At 40.9% G+C, this 22,429-nt stretch overlaps 2 protein-coding genes across 6 annotated transcripts in view; both read right to left on the reverse strand.

Annotated features, from left to right (window-relative positions):
• Msrb3 (methionine sulfoxide reductase B3) overlaps positions 1-22,429 on the reverse strand; it is a 123,167-nt gene that overhangs the window by 84,649 nt on the left and 16,089 nt on the right. For all 5 annotated transcript variants that reach the window (XM_031349861.1, XM_031349858.1, XM_031349862.1 and 2 more), the window contains exon 2: positions 10,503-10,628. In XM_031349861.1, the coding sequence (XP_031205721.1) occupies positions 10,503-10,578 (76 nt within the window). In that variant the 5' untranslated portion in view covers positions 10,579-10,628. The remainder of the gene's footprint in view (positions 1-10,502; positions 10,629-22,429) is intronic.
• The window catches only part of Lemd3 (LEM domain containing 3), a 98,452-nt gene continuing 86,552 nt past the window's right edge, over positions 10,530-22,429 (reverse strand). Inside the window, exon 14 of the mRNA XM_031349856.1 lies at positions 10,530-10,628. The gene's annotated coding sequence lies outside the window, so the exon portion shown is untranslated. The remainder of the gene's footprint in view (positions 10,629-22,429) is intronic.

A 22,429-nucleotide genomic window follows, 5' to 3' on the forward strand; every position in this document is an offset into this window, starting at 1 on the left:
TTCGATAGAAAGAAAATGTGTTGTCTAAAGACTCAATTTTTTTCAAGTTTCCAAAATTAACTCATGGTATACATCAAACTTGTGTCTCAATAGATGACAAAAATCAAGTCTGTAACTTCTACAACAGGATGAAGAGCTAACTGATTAGCCCAGAGGAATCTAAGATATTCTGGAGGAAAGAATACAAGTTAACACTTTTCTTTTTCACACAGAAAACTCCAGAAAAAGGCCCATAAGGCTACTGAGTTCAACAGCTGCTCCCAGGGGAGGGCTGGCGCATTTACTAAGCTATCTTTGCATTCCCTGTACCAAATACTGTGTCAGCGCAAGACAAATGTCGATCTGAAACTGGCTTGCTTATTTACTTACTTAAGTCTCCATCTCAGTGGCTGCTGCTTAAACCTTTCTCCAAAGATGTCTCCTAGTTACCCAGACCCACGTTTCTTAGATCTCGGTTTCAAACTTACAATAGTGTTTGTTTAGTGAGTCGGTGTGATAAAAATGATGATGATGGAGTAAAAATGTTTCCTTTGAAAGTACTTGATCCTTTATTACTTCTCCTGAGTCCATGTTCAAGCCTTTCTACCAGGACTAATAAATGACTAGTGTAAAGGTTCTTTAGATATAAGGTTATGAGGATGCTAAATCCAGCTTGGGCCAGAGAATTATTTTATAAAACACTGACTCCTGAAAGAAATGCTAATCTGTTGTTCCTCTTGGAAAGTGAAAGAGGGAAGTTTCCATAGTCAAATCAGGTTAGGAGAATCTATCTGTTTTCTTCATGAGGTCCATCTCAGAAAGTCTCTTATATTTTTATACATTTTAAAATGTGGTACATTATCAATGCTCCACTAGAAAGAGGAAAGAACACTGCCAAACTATCATATATCCTTATCATTATGCTTATCTTAAAGATTTATATTTATTTATTAAAAATTTATTTATTTCATTTATATGAGTACACTGTCACTGTCTTCAGACACCAGAAGAGGGCATTGGATCCCACTGTAGATGGTTGTGAGCCACCATGTGGTTGTTGGGAATTGAATTCAAGACCTCTGGAAGAGCAAGCAGCCAGTGTTTTTAACCACTGAGCCATCTCTCCAGCCCAGATTTATTTATTTTTATTTCATGGATGTGAGTGTTTCCCCTGAATGTATGTTTGTGTAGCATGCATGTAGAACCAGCAGAGGCCAGAAGGGAGCGCTGGATCCCCTGGAACTGACTTAACAGAAAGTTGGGATCTGTCACATGGGTGCTGGGACTCGATTCTGGTCCTCTGCAAGAGTAGCCAGTGTTCCTAACAGCTGAGGCACCTCACCAGCCTATCACAGTGGTTTTTAAGCTGAATCCTTACAATGAAAATAGTAGAGTGGAAAAAACTGAGTATTCAAATTTATGAATGAAGACAGTAATATGTAGTATCATCTGATAATTTACAGGGTAAATAACAGAACTAATATTCCTCATATTATAAATTCAAAATTGACAGGGTTCTAGACTAAAACCCTCAAGAAGCAGTTAATGCCCAAAAAAGTTACTCGATGTGTTCACACGCCTATTTGACACGGGCCAGGACCTCGAGGTTGTACCCTGACTGATTCGCTACACTCTCTCCTCAGAGCATGCTCTGTGGTACCTTACTATGCCGCCTACTGCTAACCCATGCTCCCTAGCACATGGTCGTCTCCTGCCAGCTCCACTCCCCACTAGGTACAGCGACCTCGTCCTTCGAGACCCTGCACTGTCCTGTATGAAATCTGGTCCTAGGAAGACATCCTGCCATGTGGCGCAGAAAGCTGCAAGACACTTCTCACCCTGCTATTGCCTCCATAGTTAAACTGGAGGGAGTGTCTATGCGGACTCATGAAAGTGTCAGTAAAGGACTTCCTTTTACCCTAGAGTTAAAAAAGCTTGCGCCCCAGTGGCCATCATTCTGTGGCATAAGATGATGTTGCTTGTTCACCGACATTCATCTGGCCCACAAACATGCAATGGGTGCCCATTATGGGACAGATGTGGTTTGAGTCCAAATGGAGCAGTGAACTAAACAGTCAAAAAAATCTCAGCCTGTCTGGTACGTTACAGGATCCAAGCATTTCCTGTAACAAGAAATACTTTGCCTGGTCATCCCATCACCTTCTCCAGGCTTTAACCTGTTGTTCCCCAGTTTCTTTTCTCCACTTTCTTCTCTTGGATAGCAAGAAATGGAGGTTCTATACAGCAAGGTTTGGGAAATTTTCAGCTAATGTAACACTTGAGAATTCTGTCTAATTGTAATAACAACAACAACAACAATAACAACAACAACAATAAATGTTATATAGCTCTTAATTTATAGTTGAAAACATGAAATAAAGGTAGAAAGGGAAGCTCCTGGGGCCCAAAAGCAAAGTGGTAACAAAAACCAAGCCAGTAAGGAACAACTTATAATTGTTTCATCATCAATGCCAAAACTATAGTAAAAGGCTCTGAAACATGAGGTTAAGGTATATAAAATCACATGAGTGATATTAAAATATTTATCAAGTTGGAATGAGTCATCCTGAGATAATATGTATTCTGGCAATAAAATAAAATCTTATAAAATTACAACTGTAAAGATATTTAATTTACAATGGTAGATTTTCCTGGCTTGCCTAAAATTCAAATAATCTATTGATTTAAAATATATATCCTATTCTCTGTAATCACATGGCTGAATATAATCATCATGAGTAGTGTTGAAGGAAATATTTATCATAAAAGTTAATATGTGTAAGTATGCAAATATATAATTGATTAATCCAGTAAGTACCTAGTAATTACCTTTGTAACATTTTAAAATAAGTGATGCACATGTGGGTGTATTAAATGCAGATAAAGGTGAAAATTATGGAATTTCTAACAAATGTTAAGATTTCCAAATAAATAGTTGCTTTCAATGAAGGCACAAAATATCTGCATATGCTTATTTATCATTTTGTCACTGTATCTCAATAACCTAGTTTAAATAACTTTAAATTAAAATGTATCCAGCAAAAGAAATCATGAAAAATTTGATAGCTGAATAAAATGTTTCAGTTGAAACTCTAAACTGGGATGATGAAAACTCACAGGTATGACCAGGTGTGTTCTGCAGTTCCCTCTGGCTGCTGCTTTGTCATGCAGATCAGCTGAGGGTGAGATCCCTTTAGTACATTCCTCTCTGGTCTTTTCCAGAACCTCACTGTGAGCATGTGGAAATACAGAAACATCCTGTCTATGCAGTGTCTCCACATTCATCTTGCCCTGTAGAACTGCTGGAGACAATGATGTTATGCATCCTTTACAGACAGTGATGCTATGCATCCTTTACAGTCATTGCTATACTTAATTTTCAAAAAGCAATACTGACCTGTGCTTAAGATATTCTTCATGCCTCTCTTGACTGTTCTACTGTGCTTTGGATTTTATAATTACTACTTTATTTGCCATTTAACAAAGTTTAGTAAGGCATATGCCCAACACCTTGTATTTATATATGCGCTATTTTGTGACAAATTGGCCTTGACAAAATATGTATTCTCTACCAATAATTTTTAAAACACATACTACATATCAAATTTTCAGTATTAATTGAAGTTTTACTATATTATAAAGCTACTAAATCTTGTTTCAAAAACACTCAACTCATTAATCAACTCGTTAATAAACATTTAAAATACAATTTTTCTAGTTTCCTAAAATATTTCATTCATGTAAAAACTGATCCATGCTTAACATTCAACATGTTTAACTAATAACATCTCAAGATTCTATAAAAATCCAAAACATGGCAAAACAAAATGTATAGTTTTCTTTAATTCTTGGGTGGTCTGCTGCAGAAAATTTAGCTGCATATAAAGCTATAAATTACTGCTAAATCAGCTATTTGGTACAAGATAAGTTAATTTACAAAAACTTGTTTTAGTTTGTAGAAAGTCTACATATGAAAGACATTTCCAAGAAACGTCCAAGCTAAGGGGGTTGAAGTCCTATTGAAAACGAAAAAGGTTTCACTCTACCCATAGGGTTGGAACACAGTATAGGCAGGGAAAGTGTGGTTTGTAAATCCATATGTTCTTAACTGGATATTCCTTACATACTTTCAGATTTTTACAATGCACCTATGTGTTTAATGCTAACACTGCAGTACAAGTTGTGGAAGAAGTGTAAAGCCAGCGCCACCTACTGGAAGACGGTTATAGCAACCAGTCAACTGCTTTCTAATTCTGTTGTAAACTATGTTGAAAATTGTTCTGATTTTAAAGTTATTCCTCTTTTAAACAAACAAACAAACAAACAAACCACTACTGGCCTGTTAATGTACATAGCATGTATGAGGCCCCGCGTCAAGCCTGTAGAACTTCATGCTCACATGCACACATACATGCACACACACACACATATACACACACATGCACGCACGTGCACACATACCCCACATCAAGCCTGTAGAACTGCATGCTCAAGTACACACACACATATCACATGCACACACCATACATATCTGTGTTTCTCTGTGTGTATTCTTCAAAATGTTAATGTAATTAAAAAGCTAGGTGAGATGAATTTGTAAAAATGGTGAGCACACAGGGTAGAACTGTACTAGTGACAGCAACAGGGAACCAACGAGCACTGGATCCTGGTCTGTGACACCAACAGGGAACCAACGACCACTGGATCCTGGTCTGTGACACCAACAGGGAACCAACGAGCACTGGGTCCTGGTCTGTGACACCAACAGGGAACCAAAGAGCACTGGGTCCTGGTCTGTGACACCAACAGGGAACCAACGACCACTGGATCCTGGTCTGTGACACCAACAGGGAACCAACGACCACTGGATCCTGGTCTGTGCCATAGTGCTTTCCCATCTGTCTGACACAAGCTCTGAGCTCCACGGAAGGGTTTCAGAACAAGAACAATAGAAAATGTGAAACTACAAACACATTGTGTCCACAAAACTGTTTGTTTGCTAGGTTGGTTGGTTTGTTTCCTAGAAGACCAAGTGTGTATGAAAGGCCCAAGGAGGTGGTCTGGGTTTTAACAGGACTAACACAGAGAGTGTGCTAGTTCCAGTGGGTAGGCTGCTTGTTTTTAAAGTAGATGTAACACCAGTTGCTACTAATGAACTATTGTCAGTTTTAATTGGAAATGGTGCTTTTACTTTATAGAGATGCTGTTGTGTGCATCTGTAGCAAACTTTGTTTAAAGTCAATAAAGTACAAACATACTAATTTGCTCCACAGGTGTGACTAGATGAGCCAGAGTTCTTAATTCTCATAGTAAGTATAAGATCTATGTATGCACTTCAAAAGTTAATAAACCAACAAACTCATATTATTTTAGAGAAAAAGGCCAAGAAATTCTAGATGATACATATATGTGTGTGTATGTGCATGTGTATGTATATGTGTATATATGTATATATGTGTGTGTATATGTGCATGTGTATATATGTATGTATATGTGTATGTGTATTTATATGTGTGCATATATGTATATATGTATATGTGTGTATGTGTATATATCCATATGTATATATGGATATATGTGTGTGTCTGTATGTAAGTGCATACTTATATATGTGTGTATACTGTATATGTGTTTGTGTGGATGTATATATGTGTGTATATGTATATATGTGTGTACATACGTGTGTATATGTGTATGTATATTTATGTTGCATATATATGTATGTGTATATATACATGTACATGTATATATAAGTGTGTGTATATAAGTGTATGTATATGTATATATGTGTTTATGTGTATATATGAATATATGTGTATATATGTGTATATATGTGTGTATCTATATGGAGTTTATGCTGTCATTTTTGTTATTTAACTGAAAATACTGTGATCTATATCTAAGACATTCACTATATTGTAAAAATATAATAAAATGAGAATAAATTGCCTCTTGAAAATAAATTTGAAAGGCACATAAGCTATAAACTTCACTTTTAATATTCCCATATAAAGTAATCTCAAATGAGCCCCTACTCTTTGTTATGGTTATGTCCTCATGGACACATAAACTTTCCAGATGTTTATTATTCGTTTAAGAAATACTTACTAACCACCAGACGCTGTGTCATGTTCTAGGGTCACAAGTCCCTGGTTCATAGAGTTTTACTCACACAGAGCATGGGCTATGTATTTCAAACCCCATTTTCAGAATGTGCCCTTGGGAGCTCCAATTTATTCACTAGAACGATATATTATATCTTCTTCACAAACAACCTAATAGTCACGGTCTGGCTTGTTAAACATGTGGATGAAGTGACCTCAAAGTCTCAGCTGCTTATTGTGTGCATGGTGTGAAGTGGGACTCATCACTAGAACTAGGCCTTTCTAGACAGACACCTATAGTTGGCTAAGAACTACCATGATATCTGATCTAAGCTACCACAACTCCTAATTTTTCTCTAGGATTAAAACTGTTTATCAAACTTTGCTGTGCAATCCCTCTTCAGATAATCCTTTCATCTTGCTTTAGTGAGCAGAGCTTCTAGTGTTCAAGCACTACCTAGCAGACTTGTCTATAAGTCTAGAGTAACAATTAATACTGACATTTGGGATGTAGCTCATCTCGAGCCAAAAATTAAAACTGTACCTAAGAAGGAAAAATACTCAGAATTTCATAATGGAGCAGATTATCTAACTTTTCTTCTTCATTTAAAGAAGAAGAGAATGAAATCTGGGCAAGTTCACAGACATGTCCAAAAGTCTCACACAAGCCAATGACAGAACTGTGCTCAAAGTTTCTGCTTCTGTCCTGGAGTGCTTTATAATACTTATAGGAAGTTGTTGTAGGAAATTACCAAGAAATGCTGAATGAGAAAAATTACCTTTAATGACAAACATGAGTGAGCCATAACTCAGATGCACCTAATAAGCTCTAAGTTAAAATTATGCGTTATTAAAAAAATAAGGAGCTGAAAAAGCCAGAGCTGGAAAGTGAGAAATCACTCCTGAGATACAGCCTTCATGCAGGCCAGCCCAGTTACAATCAATCTTAGAAGCCTGTTTCAATTATTATTTCCTTTTAGCTCTGGAGTTATTTCACATTGAATTATTATTCAAAATCAATGTATAACTCAATGTTGAATAATTATTCAAAATTAATTTGTTATTTGATACTGAATTATTACTCAGTACTCAAGTTTAACAAGGATAAGGAACTGAAATCTTTTTTGATTTACAGACATTTCTGTCTTAATGGGTTTGGGCCAAGGAACCGGATTTAAAGCAAGAAATAAAATTTTCATCTCAATTTCCTATGCCTCCCATTTTACCCTCTTTTCCTCCTTGTACCAAGTCATAAAGGTTAGGGTTCTCATCGTCACAATGACATTTTTAAATGTGAAAGTTCAAGTAGTTTGTATCACTGTTGCTAAATCTAACAACTTCTTCAGCATGCCTGCCCCTCAAAGAGTAAAATCCCATTAGCGGAAGAGATAACAAGCTCATTATGCTTCAAACATAATGACCCTTGAAAGTTAGGGAAATTCTAACCAAGTCATTTGCCAGCTAAAACCATCTGTAAGTCCAAGGGAAGAAAGATAAAGGGTTTCTCTGGGTTTTTGTCAATATGGGGTGGTGAGAAGGGAAGATACATATATTTACAGAACTTGACGTCTGGTGCTGGACAACATCCAACATCCATAGAGAGTAAACACATCAAACACAGGTTAGGGGGACTAGCAAGATAGCTCAGTATGTGCAGCCAAGCCTGGCAACCTGAGTTTAATGCCCAGGAACAATGTGGTAGAAAGAGAAAACAACACACCCATAAGTTGTCACCTGAGTGCCAGAGATGCACAGAGGTAACACACACACTCACTCACTCACACATACACTCACACACACACACACTCACTCACACATACACACACACACTCACACACATATAAAACATCAGTGTTCAAAAGAGACAACAGATGGAGATAGGTTATATATCTCAAGCAACGTGCATTTGTGGTTCCTATTAAAGCAAAAGTAGTTAAATGAAAATGTATTTATACACATTTAAATGTTTTTAAAAGCCTATTTTCATGGAAAATATAAACTCAAATGGATATAAATCTATGGGCTTTGTAATGAGCCTAGAAAATAGCCATGGAGCTTAGGCTGAGCCAGGTAGGGTCCCATGCTTTTTGATATGCTAATCAATTTAATTCTCGAAGTAATCATTTTGGAAAAGACCTATTATTTTCTTTCTTTTGAAAATACAGGTACTAAGATGTCCAGACAGTAAGAGTCAAAGCCAGATTCCAATTTCCATCAATCTAGATCCAGAATTGCTTGCTGAGCACCGCACTGGAATGGTTTACTCCTTACCGGTTCTGTTGAATTTATCTCTGAAATGTTTCATTATCAAAAGTTAAAGCCATTTGTATTTAAACTCAACAGTTTCTTTATGGAACACTTAACAAGCTTGTTACATTTTAAGGAATATACTGCTCTTTGAAAGTTACTTGTGTAAACTCTCCGTCTCCACTGTGGATAGCAAACCCGCCCTATGAAACTATGGGCAGTGCTTTTCCCCATAGAGGTATTTACAGTGTGGGGAAATACAGACATGAACCTTAGCTGTATGTTTGTGGTCCAGGTGTTGCCCATGTTTACAGCGATGAAAAACTGCTGTATGATAGAAAGACTGCAGTGAATGAGGTTTCCCTCATGTGCAGATAAAATGCAAAGGGTGAGCCTTGCCAGGTCTACAGCCCGCCTCTCCCTGTAGTCTACCCTTACATTTTCCCATCTGCTCTTATCACTGCCTTCAAGACTCCCAACTCTTGATGACACTGCCCAGTCTCAAATCCATCTATGACAAGGGGCCAGCGCAGGAAGTGCAGGGCAGGGAGAACCATGCCAAAAGGGGTTGGGGGCAGGGCTCTGTGCATTACACTGCATTTACTCGTGAGTTGTTACAGATCAACCATGTAAAATCTACTTTTCACAAGTGCCTTCTCTGACACTTGAAACCAAGTTGCCATCTCCAGCCCTATTGTAGCTATATAGGAAAACCCAGCGCCAGCCCTCCTCCACACTCTGCCTGCTGAATCTATAGAATGCCAAGGACAACTTCGGCACCATTGAGCACATCATTCCCAGCACTCCCTGCTGTGCCTAGATTTCCTTCCTTGCCTCCTCCACTTGCCTTGCCTTCCCCTGCTACCCACACAGACTGCCTGTTTCCTGGCACACACCACTCATTTCTATCTTCATGTCTTGCTTGTGCTATTTCATGTACTGGAAATACCCCCACTTTGGGCCATGCAGGTAACCGCTGCTCGTGCTTTGTGATCAGCCATCTCCCTGTGGAGAACTCCTAAGCTCCAGAGACCCACCTCCCTTCTAGAATTAATGTCCCTACAGAAGACAGCTAGGATCACTCTGCTCTGTTCCCCTACTCTGCCCAAAGCACAGACGTGTCCAGTCTAGCCATACTGTCATAGGGTCAGAGGGCCTTCTACAGTTTTATTTCTCTCTTCTACTTATTGAAAAGTCAATCAACTGAGCCTTGTTTATCATCATATCCCCACTGCTCAAGGCTGTATTTGATACTTAGTAAGTTTTTAATAATATAAATTCTCTACCCAATATATTGACAAAGATATATATAGCAATGGGACTATAAATAATATTAACAATCATAATAAAAAAACATTCTACCATTGTAAATTTCATAATAAAATTGAAATATTAACTTTAGTGGTTTAGACATAGTGAAAGTTTGAACTTTCATGCTTCTTTGGTTTAAGTGCTTAAAATCACATTTTTAAAAAAGTATAGTGGTTCTAATTTATCTTATTTTTATTTTTTTAAGAATTATTTATTTTGTATATGTGAGTACACTGTAGCTGTCTTCAGACACACCAGAAGAGGGCATCAGATCCCATTACAGATGGTTGTGAGCCACCACGTGGTTGCTGGGAGCTGAACTCAGGACCTCTGGAAGAGCAGTCAGTGCTCTTAACCACTGAGCCATCTCTCCAGCCCCAGTGGTTCTAATTTCGGAACCAGTTTGATACATGCTATATCCTTCTGTTTATTTGGTTCTTGTTAATAGAAACTCCTTTCTTCTTAGTTGCAGTATAAGTGACACACTTAAGGTTTCTCATTTTCACTTTTTTTCCTAAAGGACCAGCCACATGTCCAGTGAGAAGCATGGCATCCCCTTGTTCTACCTCATGTGCACTGACTTGCCGATGTGTATGGTGAGCACTGGTAAACAAGAAGATACCAGGAAACACTAGTGACAAGTGTGTACTGGGCAAGGAACTGGGCGGTGTCTCCAGTATTGAAAGGGCCATGGAAATGGATGTTACTCTGAGGAGAGTGAGGGTTTGTAACCAATCTCCACTTTTAAATTAGGGTCCAAATAAAAGAGATGGGGTTTAGTAAAGCATGCTAATGTACCATTTCCTACAGCAGAAATACCCACTCAGCCCGGTGCCCTACAACAGAACAACAATCAGCAACCTGAGGGGAGCCCACAGGCTCTTGGGGCCACAGGCTGGCTCTTCGTCACCAAGTGCAACAGGTTGAAGGCAGACATCTCTGTGGTATCTTCAGCGACCAACCCGGAGGCAAAGGCAGCGGCAGAAGCTGAGTAGGAGAGAGAAAATAAACAAACAAACAATGAATTAAAACGTTAGGCACACTCATGAACAACTGATGGTTTGGGTTTACATAGGGCTAAGCACACACACACACACACACACACACACACGCACGCACGCACGCACGCACGCACGCACGCACGCGTGTGCACACACACACACACACACACACATAATAAGCCATAGCGTCTCGGTTTCAAATGGACAGCTGACTCTCGCTGCCATCATGAATTCTTTTTTCTCCATCACCCCATCATGAATTCTTGCACTACGCTGAGGAGGCTGGTTTTATCCCTAATACATATGTGAGTAAAATCAAGGCTCAAAGGTCCCAGGACACAGAGCAAACACAGTGTGGAAATGCTCATTTAACAGTAGAGTCAAATGTGTCCTTATGTAGAGACTTGTCCTTTAAGACAAAGGAAAAACAAAACAAAAAACTAAGGACAACTATGAGACTTCGCTCCACAAACTGTTAAATTTGAATAAAGCATAGGGAACGTGCCATTTTGTTCAAATTTATGATTTATACCTTCTAAATAAAATTCTGTGAGTAAAACTCATGACCTGGCATTGAAAGGGGTAAAAAATACTTTACTGAAGTCTTGGAAATGAATCATGTAGAAGAATCTCCAACCTATAAGATGTTTCAGACAAAAGGCCAGTTTGTGGGATTTTCAAAAGCACGCCCCACAGGGCTGTGATTGGTGCATACGCATCTCACGCAGGGCCGTGATTGGTGCATAAGCATCCCACGCAGGAACGTGATTGGTGTGATTGGTGTGATTGGTGTGATTGGTGTGGACTAACTTCAAATGAAAGTGGAGACTACTCAGTGATTTTCAATCTCTCGTGTTTTATTTAAAATCAGCACGTTAAGTAATTGCAACTGCCTAATGTCCAAAGATGCAATGAAACTAATGTCCTGCTCATTTCCTCGTCGCCACCTCCTCCATTCCCCACCCCGAAATAAAAGCCTTTTCCTGGACTCTCCTGACCCCCTTGAAGAGCAAACATGTAATAAACAGTAATATATTTGACCAAATTGCTCTGGAGTATATCTGACCGAAATCTGCTTGTATTAACATGCCTGAACTCTGACTTCCCCAAACTAAACTCACTACAGAACTAAAACATTTTTGTGTTAGTAACTGGAGGTATGGGGGTGGGGGTTAAGAATCACAATGCACAGCCTGAGAGAACCGTTAGACATAAATAAAGATGTCATTTTCACGAGTGACTGCGGAGCAGGCAAAGACTGCATGCCTTTGTAGCAGACTACTGGCTAATAAAAGATCAAAGGTCTATACCTCACAACGCCGTAAATAAAAATGTAGGGTTTTTTTTTTTTTCTCTCTCTCTCTCTCCATGAGACCCTTCCCCGTGAGGGATAAAGTATGTGCGGTAAATGTAATTACTTAGCAAAGCTGCGGCCTCTCTGTGCTCCCGCAGCTGACCATAAAACGTCTTCCCATTCTGTTTCATCAACCGCTGTACCAGGCGGCCTGGGCGCCTACGGATCACTGTGGCCATCTGGCTTGTGTCAAAGCCAGCACACAGGAAGACAGGCAGTGACGTCACTCCACAGGTCAGGCAAAGAACAAAGATGCCGTCTACAATTAAAAGCCAAGGACTGCAAATACCAGGGGCTCAAAGTGACTGTGATTTAATAGTCCCTCCTCGCTGCCTTTTTTTTTTTTCCTACCCAAATAGCCAGAGCGCCATCTAGTGGCAAATTGATTTTACCCAGTTTGGGGGTTTAAACTGCTTTGTTTGGACTGGGTGCCTAAAGTCGACCCCTGGAAGTGCTATACCAACACCCACACAGTGAAGCAACGGACTGAATTACTGTCACAGACTTTTCAGATGCTGAAGAATGAAGGAGCACAGCCTGTCATGGTGTGAGCCACTCACACCATGGGCTGGGAACTGATATGATCTTAATTATGTGAACGCTCACAAGTATGTTAGAGAAGGCGGGCAAGTTTACAGAATGTTTGTGAAGTGTCAAGTACCCTGAGAATATGTGTCTGAGCCATAAACCGTAAGACAGTTCTCAAGATTACTGCTTGTGTCTGCATGTCCCGCTTGGCTCCATCCAACAGAAGCACCCAGGAGATGTGCTTCTAGTGTGTGCGGTCCGGGCACAGAAGTGCAGCAACAATATTTTGGAGGGCTGATGTTTTGAGGGAAGAGAGTGAGATGGTGTGTATTTTTACAGTTGCAATAGAGAGCAGACGCTGATGACAGACGTAAAATACACAACCCTCTTCCAGAAAGATGCCTGTCACAGGAGATGTGTGCAAGCTTTGTTGCCGGACTGCCTGGCTGGAACCCTGTCGGTATCTGTAACTGCTTGTATGACCTTGGACAAGTCAGCTTCCCCAACTCTAAAATAACCATTCAATAAAGCAATTAGCTAAAAGGACCTCTCCTAGTATGTGGTATATGTTCAGAAAAAAGTTAGCTGTCAAATATTTGCCATGCTTAATATTACATGAGCCAGAAAACATTTACGAAAACTAAATTTTCCAACAGTACATTCTGATCCTGATTTTGCCTCTGCCCAGCTCCTCCCAGGTCCTCCTAGATCCTTCCTCCCTATCCATCTAACTCCATGCCTTCTTGTGTTTCTCACCACATCCTATCCTGTCCATGGTCCTGCTGGATCCACTGCTCATCATTTCCCCAGAACAAGCAGATTGTCCCTACTACTTCCAGGTCTCCCTCTCAAGTCCGTGCTCTCTGATACCTTCTCTAACTGTCTGCTGATCATAGCTTAGCTTTTCCAGCGCTGACCCTACAGAACACCCAACAAGCTCCCACCTCTCCTGTGGCAGTTTTCAGGAGACTTGTATGTTTTCATCCTTACCTCTTCTAAATTAATGCTGCAGGGCAGAGAGGGAGTCTTTGTATCCCACTACCCAGCACATGACAACCAAGCACTCAGTCACTTCCTGAGTAGAACACTCAACGTAAACGATTAACCTATGAAACTGGTTGTTCCGGGCATCTCCTTTCCAGTGTTGTCTCTGACAGTTACCTTGCTAAATGTGCTTAAAGGAATTAAAATCTGTTACAGTGTATGATTGCTAGCAAGGGCTATAACAGGTAGGATGCAGAGAAGTGCCCTCTCTTAAAATTCAAAGATAACTCAAACACCCTATGATTTTCAAAAATTCTACTTTCCTATCAATAATACCCGTAATGCCTCAGAATTCTAACATCTGATCATGACTGAACTCAGTTTGGACCCTTCCTGACTCCTTCTTTTCCTCTCTGCCCTAACGCTAAACAATGTACTAGCAAGAGAGAGCATTACCAGGGAATCCAGAGAATTCACCAAGCTGATAATTAGTTCCAGATAGAGCTTCGTACCCGTGGACTTGAAGCATCAATCCTGAAGGTCAGATCCCTTGCCAACAAGTGCAAAGAACTGTGTACAAGAGGGGTTCTTAACTAGCTGGTGAAATGCTCTCCCCCAAAACGACAAAAGCCAAGAGCAAATTAGAATGTTGTCAAGGACAATTTTTAAAAACATAACACTCAGATCTCACCACAATCTTCTTTCTCTCCAGAAAGAAACGTACCAGCAAGAACTAGGAAACCAACCTTCAAACAAAGATCACCCTTGACAGAAAATACTTGGCTGACCGGAGCAGTCTCGAACCACCACTTTCCCCATTTCCTTTAATAGAAATGTTACCATGGCATCTCGGAACCTCTAACTAAAACGCCTGCTATAAAGTTCGATTGGAAACACTGTGTTCATGCGCACGGGGCCTGACACCCACTTTATGTTCAACTGTTATTGGCTGAGTGCACAGACAGCTCCCTTAGCTGCTGCATCTGGGAAGTCGGCAGCCATTGGGCAGTGGTGGCACCACCTCTGCTAAGCAGAGACTCTACTCTGATGTTCGGAAGCCTGGGTTTTAAGAACGTCCCAGTCTTCCTAACCATTTTCAAATTAAAATTAGGAAAGCTGAGAACAGCTGCTTCAAAATGTCTTTCTACCACAGTGCAAAACATACCTATGCATTGTTCTAGTGGGGCCAATGATGTCACAGTCTATAGCTTCTACTTTATATGTATATTTCAGCTACATTTTTCCCCTTCTCTTCACATGGGTTTTAGAGATCTGAACTCAGATACCTTGCTATTTTTCTTAGTATATAAAAATCATTGACAAGATAGAAAAACCCACATAAAGCAGTTTAATTTTTATGTTAAAAAAATACTTTTGGGGGGAGATGACTGGAGACTGAACCTAGGGCTCCGCCCCTTCTAGGCAATCCCTCTGTCACCATGCTTCATGTCAGGCATTTCTGTCGCTTTTAGTGTGTAATGGGGTCTTGCCGGCCTTTAGCACAGTCTATAGTCTAGGCCGACCTCGACCTCACGCCCTCGGCCTCGCTGGGCCCGCTTTAGATCTGGTTTTTCAATCGTTTCTTTCCGCCATTCTGTCTTTTCTTTTCGAGTCCTTGAGATCACAGAGACCCTCACTGACCACACTACGTTCCAGTGAGAAGTTTTACTCCGAGGTTTGCAAGCCTCCTCTTTAAATACAGAGCTTGTGATATCAGCCATTAGAGGAGCAGGTGTCACCCCTAAATTAATACTACAGATCCTACGGAACCGAAGCGCAGCACCCCCTGGCGGCATCTCATGTGACTGATGATCACTTTCTCCCTTTGCAGGAGAAACCGTGTCTTTATCTCTTACACTATTTCCTTTTATCCCCAAAGTAATTACGTTCCCAGCCTGGTCCTTCGGTCCCTCTGGGTTTCTGCTTGCTCACTCTCTCCATTAAGGACCTATCTCTCACACTTAATCTCCGCCTTCCAGATGCTCTCAATTTGATAGAGAGCTATAAAGCTCTAGAGCTGACCTTCCTCAAAGCCCCCAGTGCCTGGTTTTCTAAAGGCTTCTAGATAACAGAGGTATCAGTTTGTGTATGCGCTGTCTGCTTTTATTCCCAGGGACCTTCCTATCGTTTTTATAACCTCATAAGTTAATCTACTTCGTGTTATTTAAATTTTTCACGTGTGCATATCATATTACTATGAATAGTAACCGGATTCAAGAGCCTGAACTCGGTCAGGCTGAATGTGTGATTCCGAGGTAGCTACTCCTACTGCTTGCTATTCTCCGGTTATTTCTGGCTCTCCACTTCCCACGCTAGGAATACGGTTCCTCCTGCTGCCCCCTGGTGGTGGAGAGGCCACATGACACGTTCCAAGCTGTACATAAGCCGCAGAGATGGTAAAAGCAGCTTTTCTGAGCCTCTTAGCTGTTGTGAAACCGTACAACGCTTGCTTTTCTTCTGTAACAACTCCAGCTCTATAGTTAGTCCAGAGCAGCTCTGTTAACCGTGACCCCGGAGTAAGGAAACAAGGAATAGACCTTCCACCTGGCCCACAGACAGTACGTAGTACATACAAACAAGAAGGAAGCACCTTCAGCATGTGCAGCCCTTGGTGTCAGCGATTGTTTGTTCCAGCAAGAACTACGGTTCGGATAAGAACTTGTTTGACGTGCCAGAGCAGCAAGCGATGGAGCCAGAAGAAAGTTTATTTTAATCTCCTCTACTATATTAAAAATTCCTTTGGGCTGGAAAGGGCCCCACAGTTAAGAGGGAGCATTTCTTCTCTAGGGGACCCAAATTAGTTCCCAGCAGTCACGGCACAACTTCTTGTAACAGCAGCTCCTCTGTGCAATCACATACCCCTCCTGGCTTCCAGGAGCACCCGCATTCATGCGTATCTACCCCCACATACATAATTTAAAATAATAAATATGTTTAATCCTCCAGGACGGGAATTCTGGTACTAAAGATTCCTGTACCCATTTCAGAAAACACATTCCAAAAACATGAGAAGTCTGACGCCAAGGTCATGGAAACGTCACAGAAAGCCTATGGACACTCCCCCATTAGTCACCTCGTTATAACTGTCCCAAAGCTCCTCTTATGGTCAAAGGAGAGGACTCTCCTCTTAGAAAAAGACACTGAAGAGCAGATGATTGCTGTTTAAGCACACAGAGCTCACTGTCCCAGTCCTTCAGAAAGCAAAGTGGTAGATCCCTCCATGGCAAAGTTGAGCAACTTGTGGTGAAAGCTGAATGAATGGATGGATGAATGAATGAATGAATGAATGAATGAAATCCTTTATGCCAAAGTGACTGCTGCTCCCTGGGCACTAACCACATCTGCTACAGCTTCTTATTGATTCAAAAGTGGGGAGCCTACTCACAAGTGCACACAGACATGATGCTCTCATTGTAGCCAATCAATAAATACAAGAAAAAAAAAAACAATATATTTAACATGATGCTCCCAAAAAACCGGTTACTCCAGCTCTTAGGTAAAGCAATCATAGAAACAGCTCCACTTATCCAACCTAAAAGTAAGCAGCCACAGCAACAACAACAACAACAACATACAACACCATACACAGACTCACACTCATACACAAACCACACGTACACACACACACTCAAATGCAAACACACACATACCACACAACACACACATACACACACAGAGGCACCACATACACATTCATGCACACACGCATACGTACTACCTACTCACAAACACACTCAAATGCACACACGCATGTACCCACACACATACGCACATGTCATAACAATATAAGATATATATATATGTATATATAAAACAATATAAGTTGTTTAAAAAAATAACCCATGGACAAATCTTTGGCTGTTTCTGAACACACTGCAAACACCAGTAGTTCACACATCAGAACGAAAAGGATCTAGCAAAGAAAGCCAGAGGGAAATCAGAAGAAAGCCTGAAGGCATCAGGCTTTTCATCTTGTGAGGCACAGAAGAGACACCAACTCGAGCATAAATGGCTCCCTAAAATCCTGTTATCTTCCCTGTATAACAGAACACCCTGGATTGCTAGCTCAACACACAGCCACAGGTCTTAGCCTACCCGCAACTGGATCAGAACATGCAACTGAACCATGGGAAAGGAAATGTAGACGGTGTGATCTGTCAGAGAAACTTTAAAGAAGAAGTCACTTGCTTTCAAATTCTTCCTCCCTCCTGGCACATGGTAACTGTTCATAGCACATGTAAGAGCCAAAACAGAAGTTGCTGGATGAAGGAGGCCATGCTATGAAGTCATGAAGCAAAGATGGTGCCAAGTTTGACCTGGCACATGAAAGAAAAATATTCTGTATTACCTGGGTCCCTCTGCTGTATCACTCTCTACCACAGCTAGTTTCTGTGCTATCACAGACTAAGCAGTGGATACACCGGTGCTGTAAAGTGAACAATGGACAGATCATAGCACCAATTGACTAGTAAACACTGCTAGACAAAATACAGAAGCAATGGGAGAAGAACCCTGAGCTTTCATATCTGGATATTATCCATGTTTGAAAAGCCAATATATGTTGCTATGACTATATCAAAATTATAGAAGTAAGTATCAAAACATATAATGATTTGAAGCTGCTTCAGGGGAGTGAGACACGGAGAGTTGGAAGGTATTGCTTAGTGCCTGTGCACTAAGAACCATTTACAGATTTTCTTTTTATAAAAATAAAATTAACATATAAAAAACATGCTGTGTTCCAAATGATTGTTTCATCTAAAGAAAAATACTTTCTATTAGTTCTGTAATTCTAGGCCTGGGACTGTAAGTTAAAGTGTCTATGTCTATCCGTGATTGGTATCATTTTTGAAGCAAGGTCTCACTATGTAGCCCAGGCTAGTCTCAAATTTGTGAGGATTACTGAGGCAGGAGGATTATGTTGAGTGCAAGGCTAGCCCAGGCTACATGAGTACCTGGCCAGCCTGGTGTACAGGGTATAAGATCTTGTCTCAAAACAAAACTCAGCTCCTTCCTTCCTTCCTTTCTTCCTTCCTTCCTTCCTTCCTTCCTTCCTTCCTTCCCTCTCTCTTCACTAATTTATTCCTATTTCTATATTTCTGAGTTTGTTCCAAAATATTCCCAACTATCCATCACCAAAATCGCAAATATGATTTCCTGGTTCTACTTTAACCACTGCTACCTAGGAGACACTAACTGACAGCAACTCTGTTTCCATTCTGCTCCCTAAATGAATCCGTCTCTTCTCACATGACGGGGAGCAAACTGCTGCTACCAGCCGAGCCATTCACTTCTAATATAACCCCCTTCACATATGCCCTGCTGTCTGCTACACATGCCCAGTGTACTGACTTTGCTCATGTGCAAACATGTCCTAATATACTCCAAGACTCATCACCGTCTCCAGAGAAAGGTTCGGCCAATCTATCCCACCTTTAAGACCTATCAGAGTCACTTCTTTTATTGCTTGTAGAACTTCAGCCTTCAACATACTCGGGTCCATACCACCCTCCACTGACTCCCCGTATCCTTTACTATTTCTAGTGCCTGGCTCTTAGAAGGCAGCCAACCTATACCAGTTGAATAAATAAATAAATATTATGTTCTGATTATAACCCACTGTTCAGTCCCTCCCTAAAATCTCCCATTTCCTGGAGATCTCTACAGATCTTTAGCTTCCTTACCTGTAAAATATGGGTTATAATAATAGTAATTTCATTAAAGTTTGCATTAAATAAAATGTTTTATAACACCATATAGCACACTGCAGTGAATTTTACATTCTCTATTCAGAAGGAAAACAAAAAGAGTAAGAGGAGGGGAGGATTATGGAGATGGGGAGGAGGGAAAGGAGGGGGAGGGGGAGGAGAAAAAGGGTGAAGGAGGGAGAAAGAGTTACACAGTTACAGAATTTAATTAACTTACTTTGGAATATGGAAAGATGGGACCATTAAACACATAACTTCACAAAAATGATTTTTTCCACTTCAGGAATTACACTTTATAGACCTTATGAAATGTGTGTGTATGTATACATATATATATATATGTATATATATATATATTACTTTGACAAAAAGTAAAATTTCAAATTTTGCAACCAATTGTTTCAGACAACTCAGAGTGACCCAGCTTTGTATGTGCAAAAAAAAAATCAAAGGGTTAAGCAGCTCTTATCAACTCCTGCAGAAGTTATAAATCACAGTTGCAAGGTTACTGCCCTGCAAAGATAAAGTGCTCAAGGACTTAAAACTAATTTTGCACATGACCCTGAGAATTATTCATAACACTTGAGATCTTGGATTCGCAGCACTTACAACCTTGTGACTGATATAGTAATCTCTCATCGAAATGCCAGTAAATTCCATTGTCCCAGGCCCATCTTCTGCACAAAATGCTAGCGGCTTTTTATACATTCCACAATATGTTACCATTTGCAATCAGCTTATCCAATAAGAATGCTCCAAACTTCTTATTATGCCTTTTCATAATCTTTTTATTCAAATGCTTTTTAAGGGATATGATAGTTTTTATTGAATTGCCTCAGGCTTAGGAAATAAATATCAATATATCTTTTCTTGTTTAAAAAAAGTATCAGCTCAAGGATAGACTCCGGGTTATGAAGGATCTATAAATCAAAATATCATTAATAAATTTAAGGTTGATAGAATTTAAAATATATGGTGGTGTAATGGTTTCAGTAGAATGACCCCTCATAGGCTCATAGCTTTGAATGCTTGGTCCCCAGGGAACTGTGAGTGGCCTTGTTAGAGTAGGTATGGCCTTATTGGAGGAAGTGTGTCATTGGAGGTGACTTTGGGATTTCAAATGCTCAAACCAGGCCCAGTGTCTCTCTTTGTACTGCCTGTGAATCCACAAACCTCTCCAGCCCCTTGTCTGCCTGCAAGTCACCATGCCGATAATGGACCAACCCTCTAAATGCGTGAGCCAGCCCCAATGAAATGTTGTCCTTCATGCCTTGGCCACGGTGTCTCTTCCCAGCAATAGGACACTGACTGAGACCTGGGGGAATAAGGAACTACAATAAATGTCACTCGTTAGATGAAAATAATCCTTAAAAGGGCAAAAGCAATAATGCATAAGCAAGCGCTTTCAACTAAAGCCTCCATGTTAACTAACAGAAACAAGACAGAAAAAACATTCCGAAATTCCTCCCAGAGCAGAAACCGGACACCGAGGCACTTCTAATGTGCTGGTTAGATCGGGTGAGATTTGTGGTATTTCTACAACCACAGAAACCAAAATAACCCCTATGAAAGATGAAGGCAAATATAACATGCCACGAGAGATGAGCGCAGGGAGAGGAAAAATCACAAACCCCTGAACTAACACAAGAAAGGTCATCAGCTATGTCCATGGCACAAAATAGAAGGGATGGTTTTTACGAGCTTATTAAAAAGAGTGACTCACATAGCACTACAAAACAAAGAAATGGTGCAGAAGGGTTTGAGAAGAGATGAGGGAGAAAAGGCGCTTCCCTTCGTCTAGTACACACAGGCACCAATAAAAGGGAAGCAACACTTTTCAAAAGAGCTCACTCACAGTCAGATTCGTCACTCCCATGAAAGCGGAGAATAGAATATAAAAACAGGAAAGCCTGCATCCGCCCTTAAAATGTAACGCAAATAAGGTTCTTCTCAAAAGCTTCTGCTGGGTAAAGTGCAGACAGGAAGTACAGAAGAAAAGGTCAAATCCGCACTCACATCCCAGCCACCACTGCTCCCACACATTAGTGTGAGCCCAGCACATTTGCACTGGCTTCTAAAAAGGCAGAGGAAAGCCCAGAATGCAGCTAAGCCACCAGGAAAGAAAAGCACCAACAGACATGCTCTGCCTAAAGCCAGTGGGTAATTCTGGCAGGTCCGGACACAGGCTATCTATCACCTTACAAAGGACTAAGGAAGAACCCCTGTGCTGACTCTGACTCTCAGAAGGGACAGGCAAATCTGGGAGATGCTGGAGGTCCCAACTTGAAAGTTCTGGATCATGCACCAATCAAAATCAAGACACTCCAACAGCAAGCCAATCCCCTCCCATCTAGAGGCCGCTTCAGTCGGATGCTGCTCCCCTCCTGTCTCTTCACAGTCTGCGTCTTTGAAAGGGAATCCACAGAAAGCTTTCTGTTGTCCACTTTTGTAAGCTTGAAAGACAACACACGGTAGCGCTCTCATTCTCAAACTGGACAGGCCAGCATTGCATCTGCTCCCCATTCTACCTGACAAACACTGAAAGTAAAACTGGGCACCACAGTAACTGGCAGCTTACATGTTAGCAACGTGAGAGCTAAGGTTACTAAGCTTGGTAACAGTCACCCAGAGACAGAAGCAGGGGCACACAGACCCATACTTATAGAAGGTAAAATAAATAATATCCGGTGCCCAGGGGTGTGGGTGAAAGGAAGCCTGCTCACTGAATGTTTGGAAAGGCCCTGCATTGCATCCCCACCCTGTGAAAAAGAAAAGAAGAATGGGAGGAGGAGGAGGAGGAAGAAGAGAAGGAAGAAGAGGAAGAGGAGGAAGAAGAGGAAGAAGAGGAGGAGGAAGAAGAGTAGAAACAGGAGAAGGGGGAAGGAGGAGGAAAAGGAGGGGAGGAGGAGGAAGAGGAGGAGAAAAGAGGAGAAAGAAGAGAAGGAGGAGGAAGAGGATAAGGAGGAAGAAGAGGAGGGGGAAGAGGAGGAGGAAGGGGAAGAAAAAGGAGGAGGAGGAGAAGAAGGAGGAAGAGGAGGAGAAGGAGAAAGAGAAGAAGAGGAGGAGGAGGAGGAGGAGGAGGAGGAAGAAGAAGAAATTGTTCCAAACCAAGAAAACTGTGAACAGTGGTCTGGAGCTAAGATTAATTGTCACCCACTGGTTCTGAGGGAAGAGCAGGTGGCCAAGGCTGACATTTGTGAAAATGAAGTTGAC

This window comes from Mastomys coucha, unplaced genomic scaffold, assembly GCF_008632895.1.
Source record: "Mastomys coucha isolate ucsf_1 unplaced genomic scaffold, UCSF_Mcou_1 pScaffold4, whole genome shotgun sequence".
Taxonomy (NCBI): domain Eukaryota; kingdom Metazoa; phylum Chordata; class Mammalia; order Rodentia; family Muridae; genus Mastomys; species Mastomys coucha.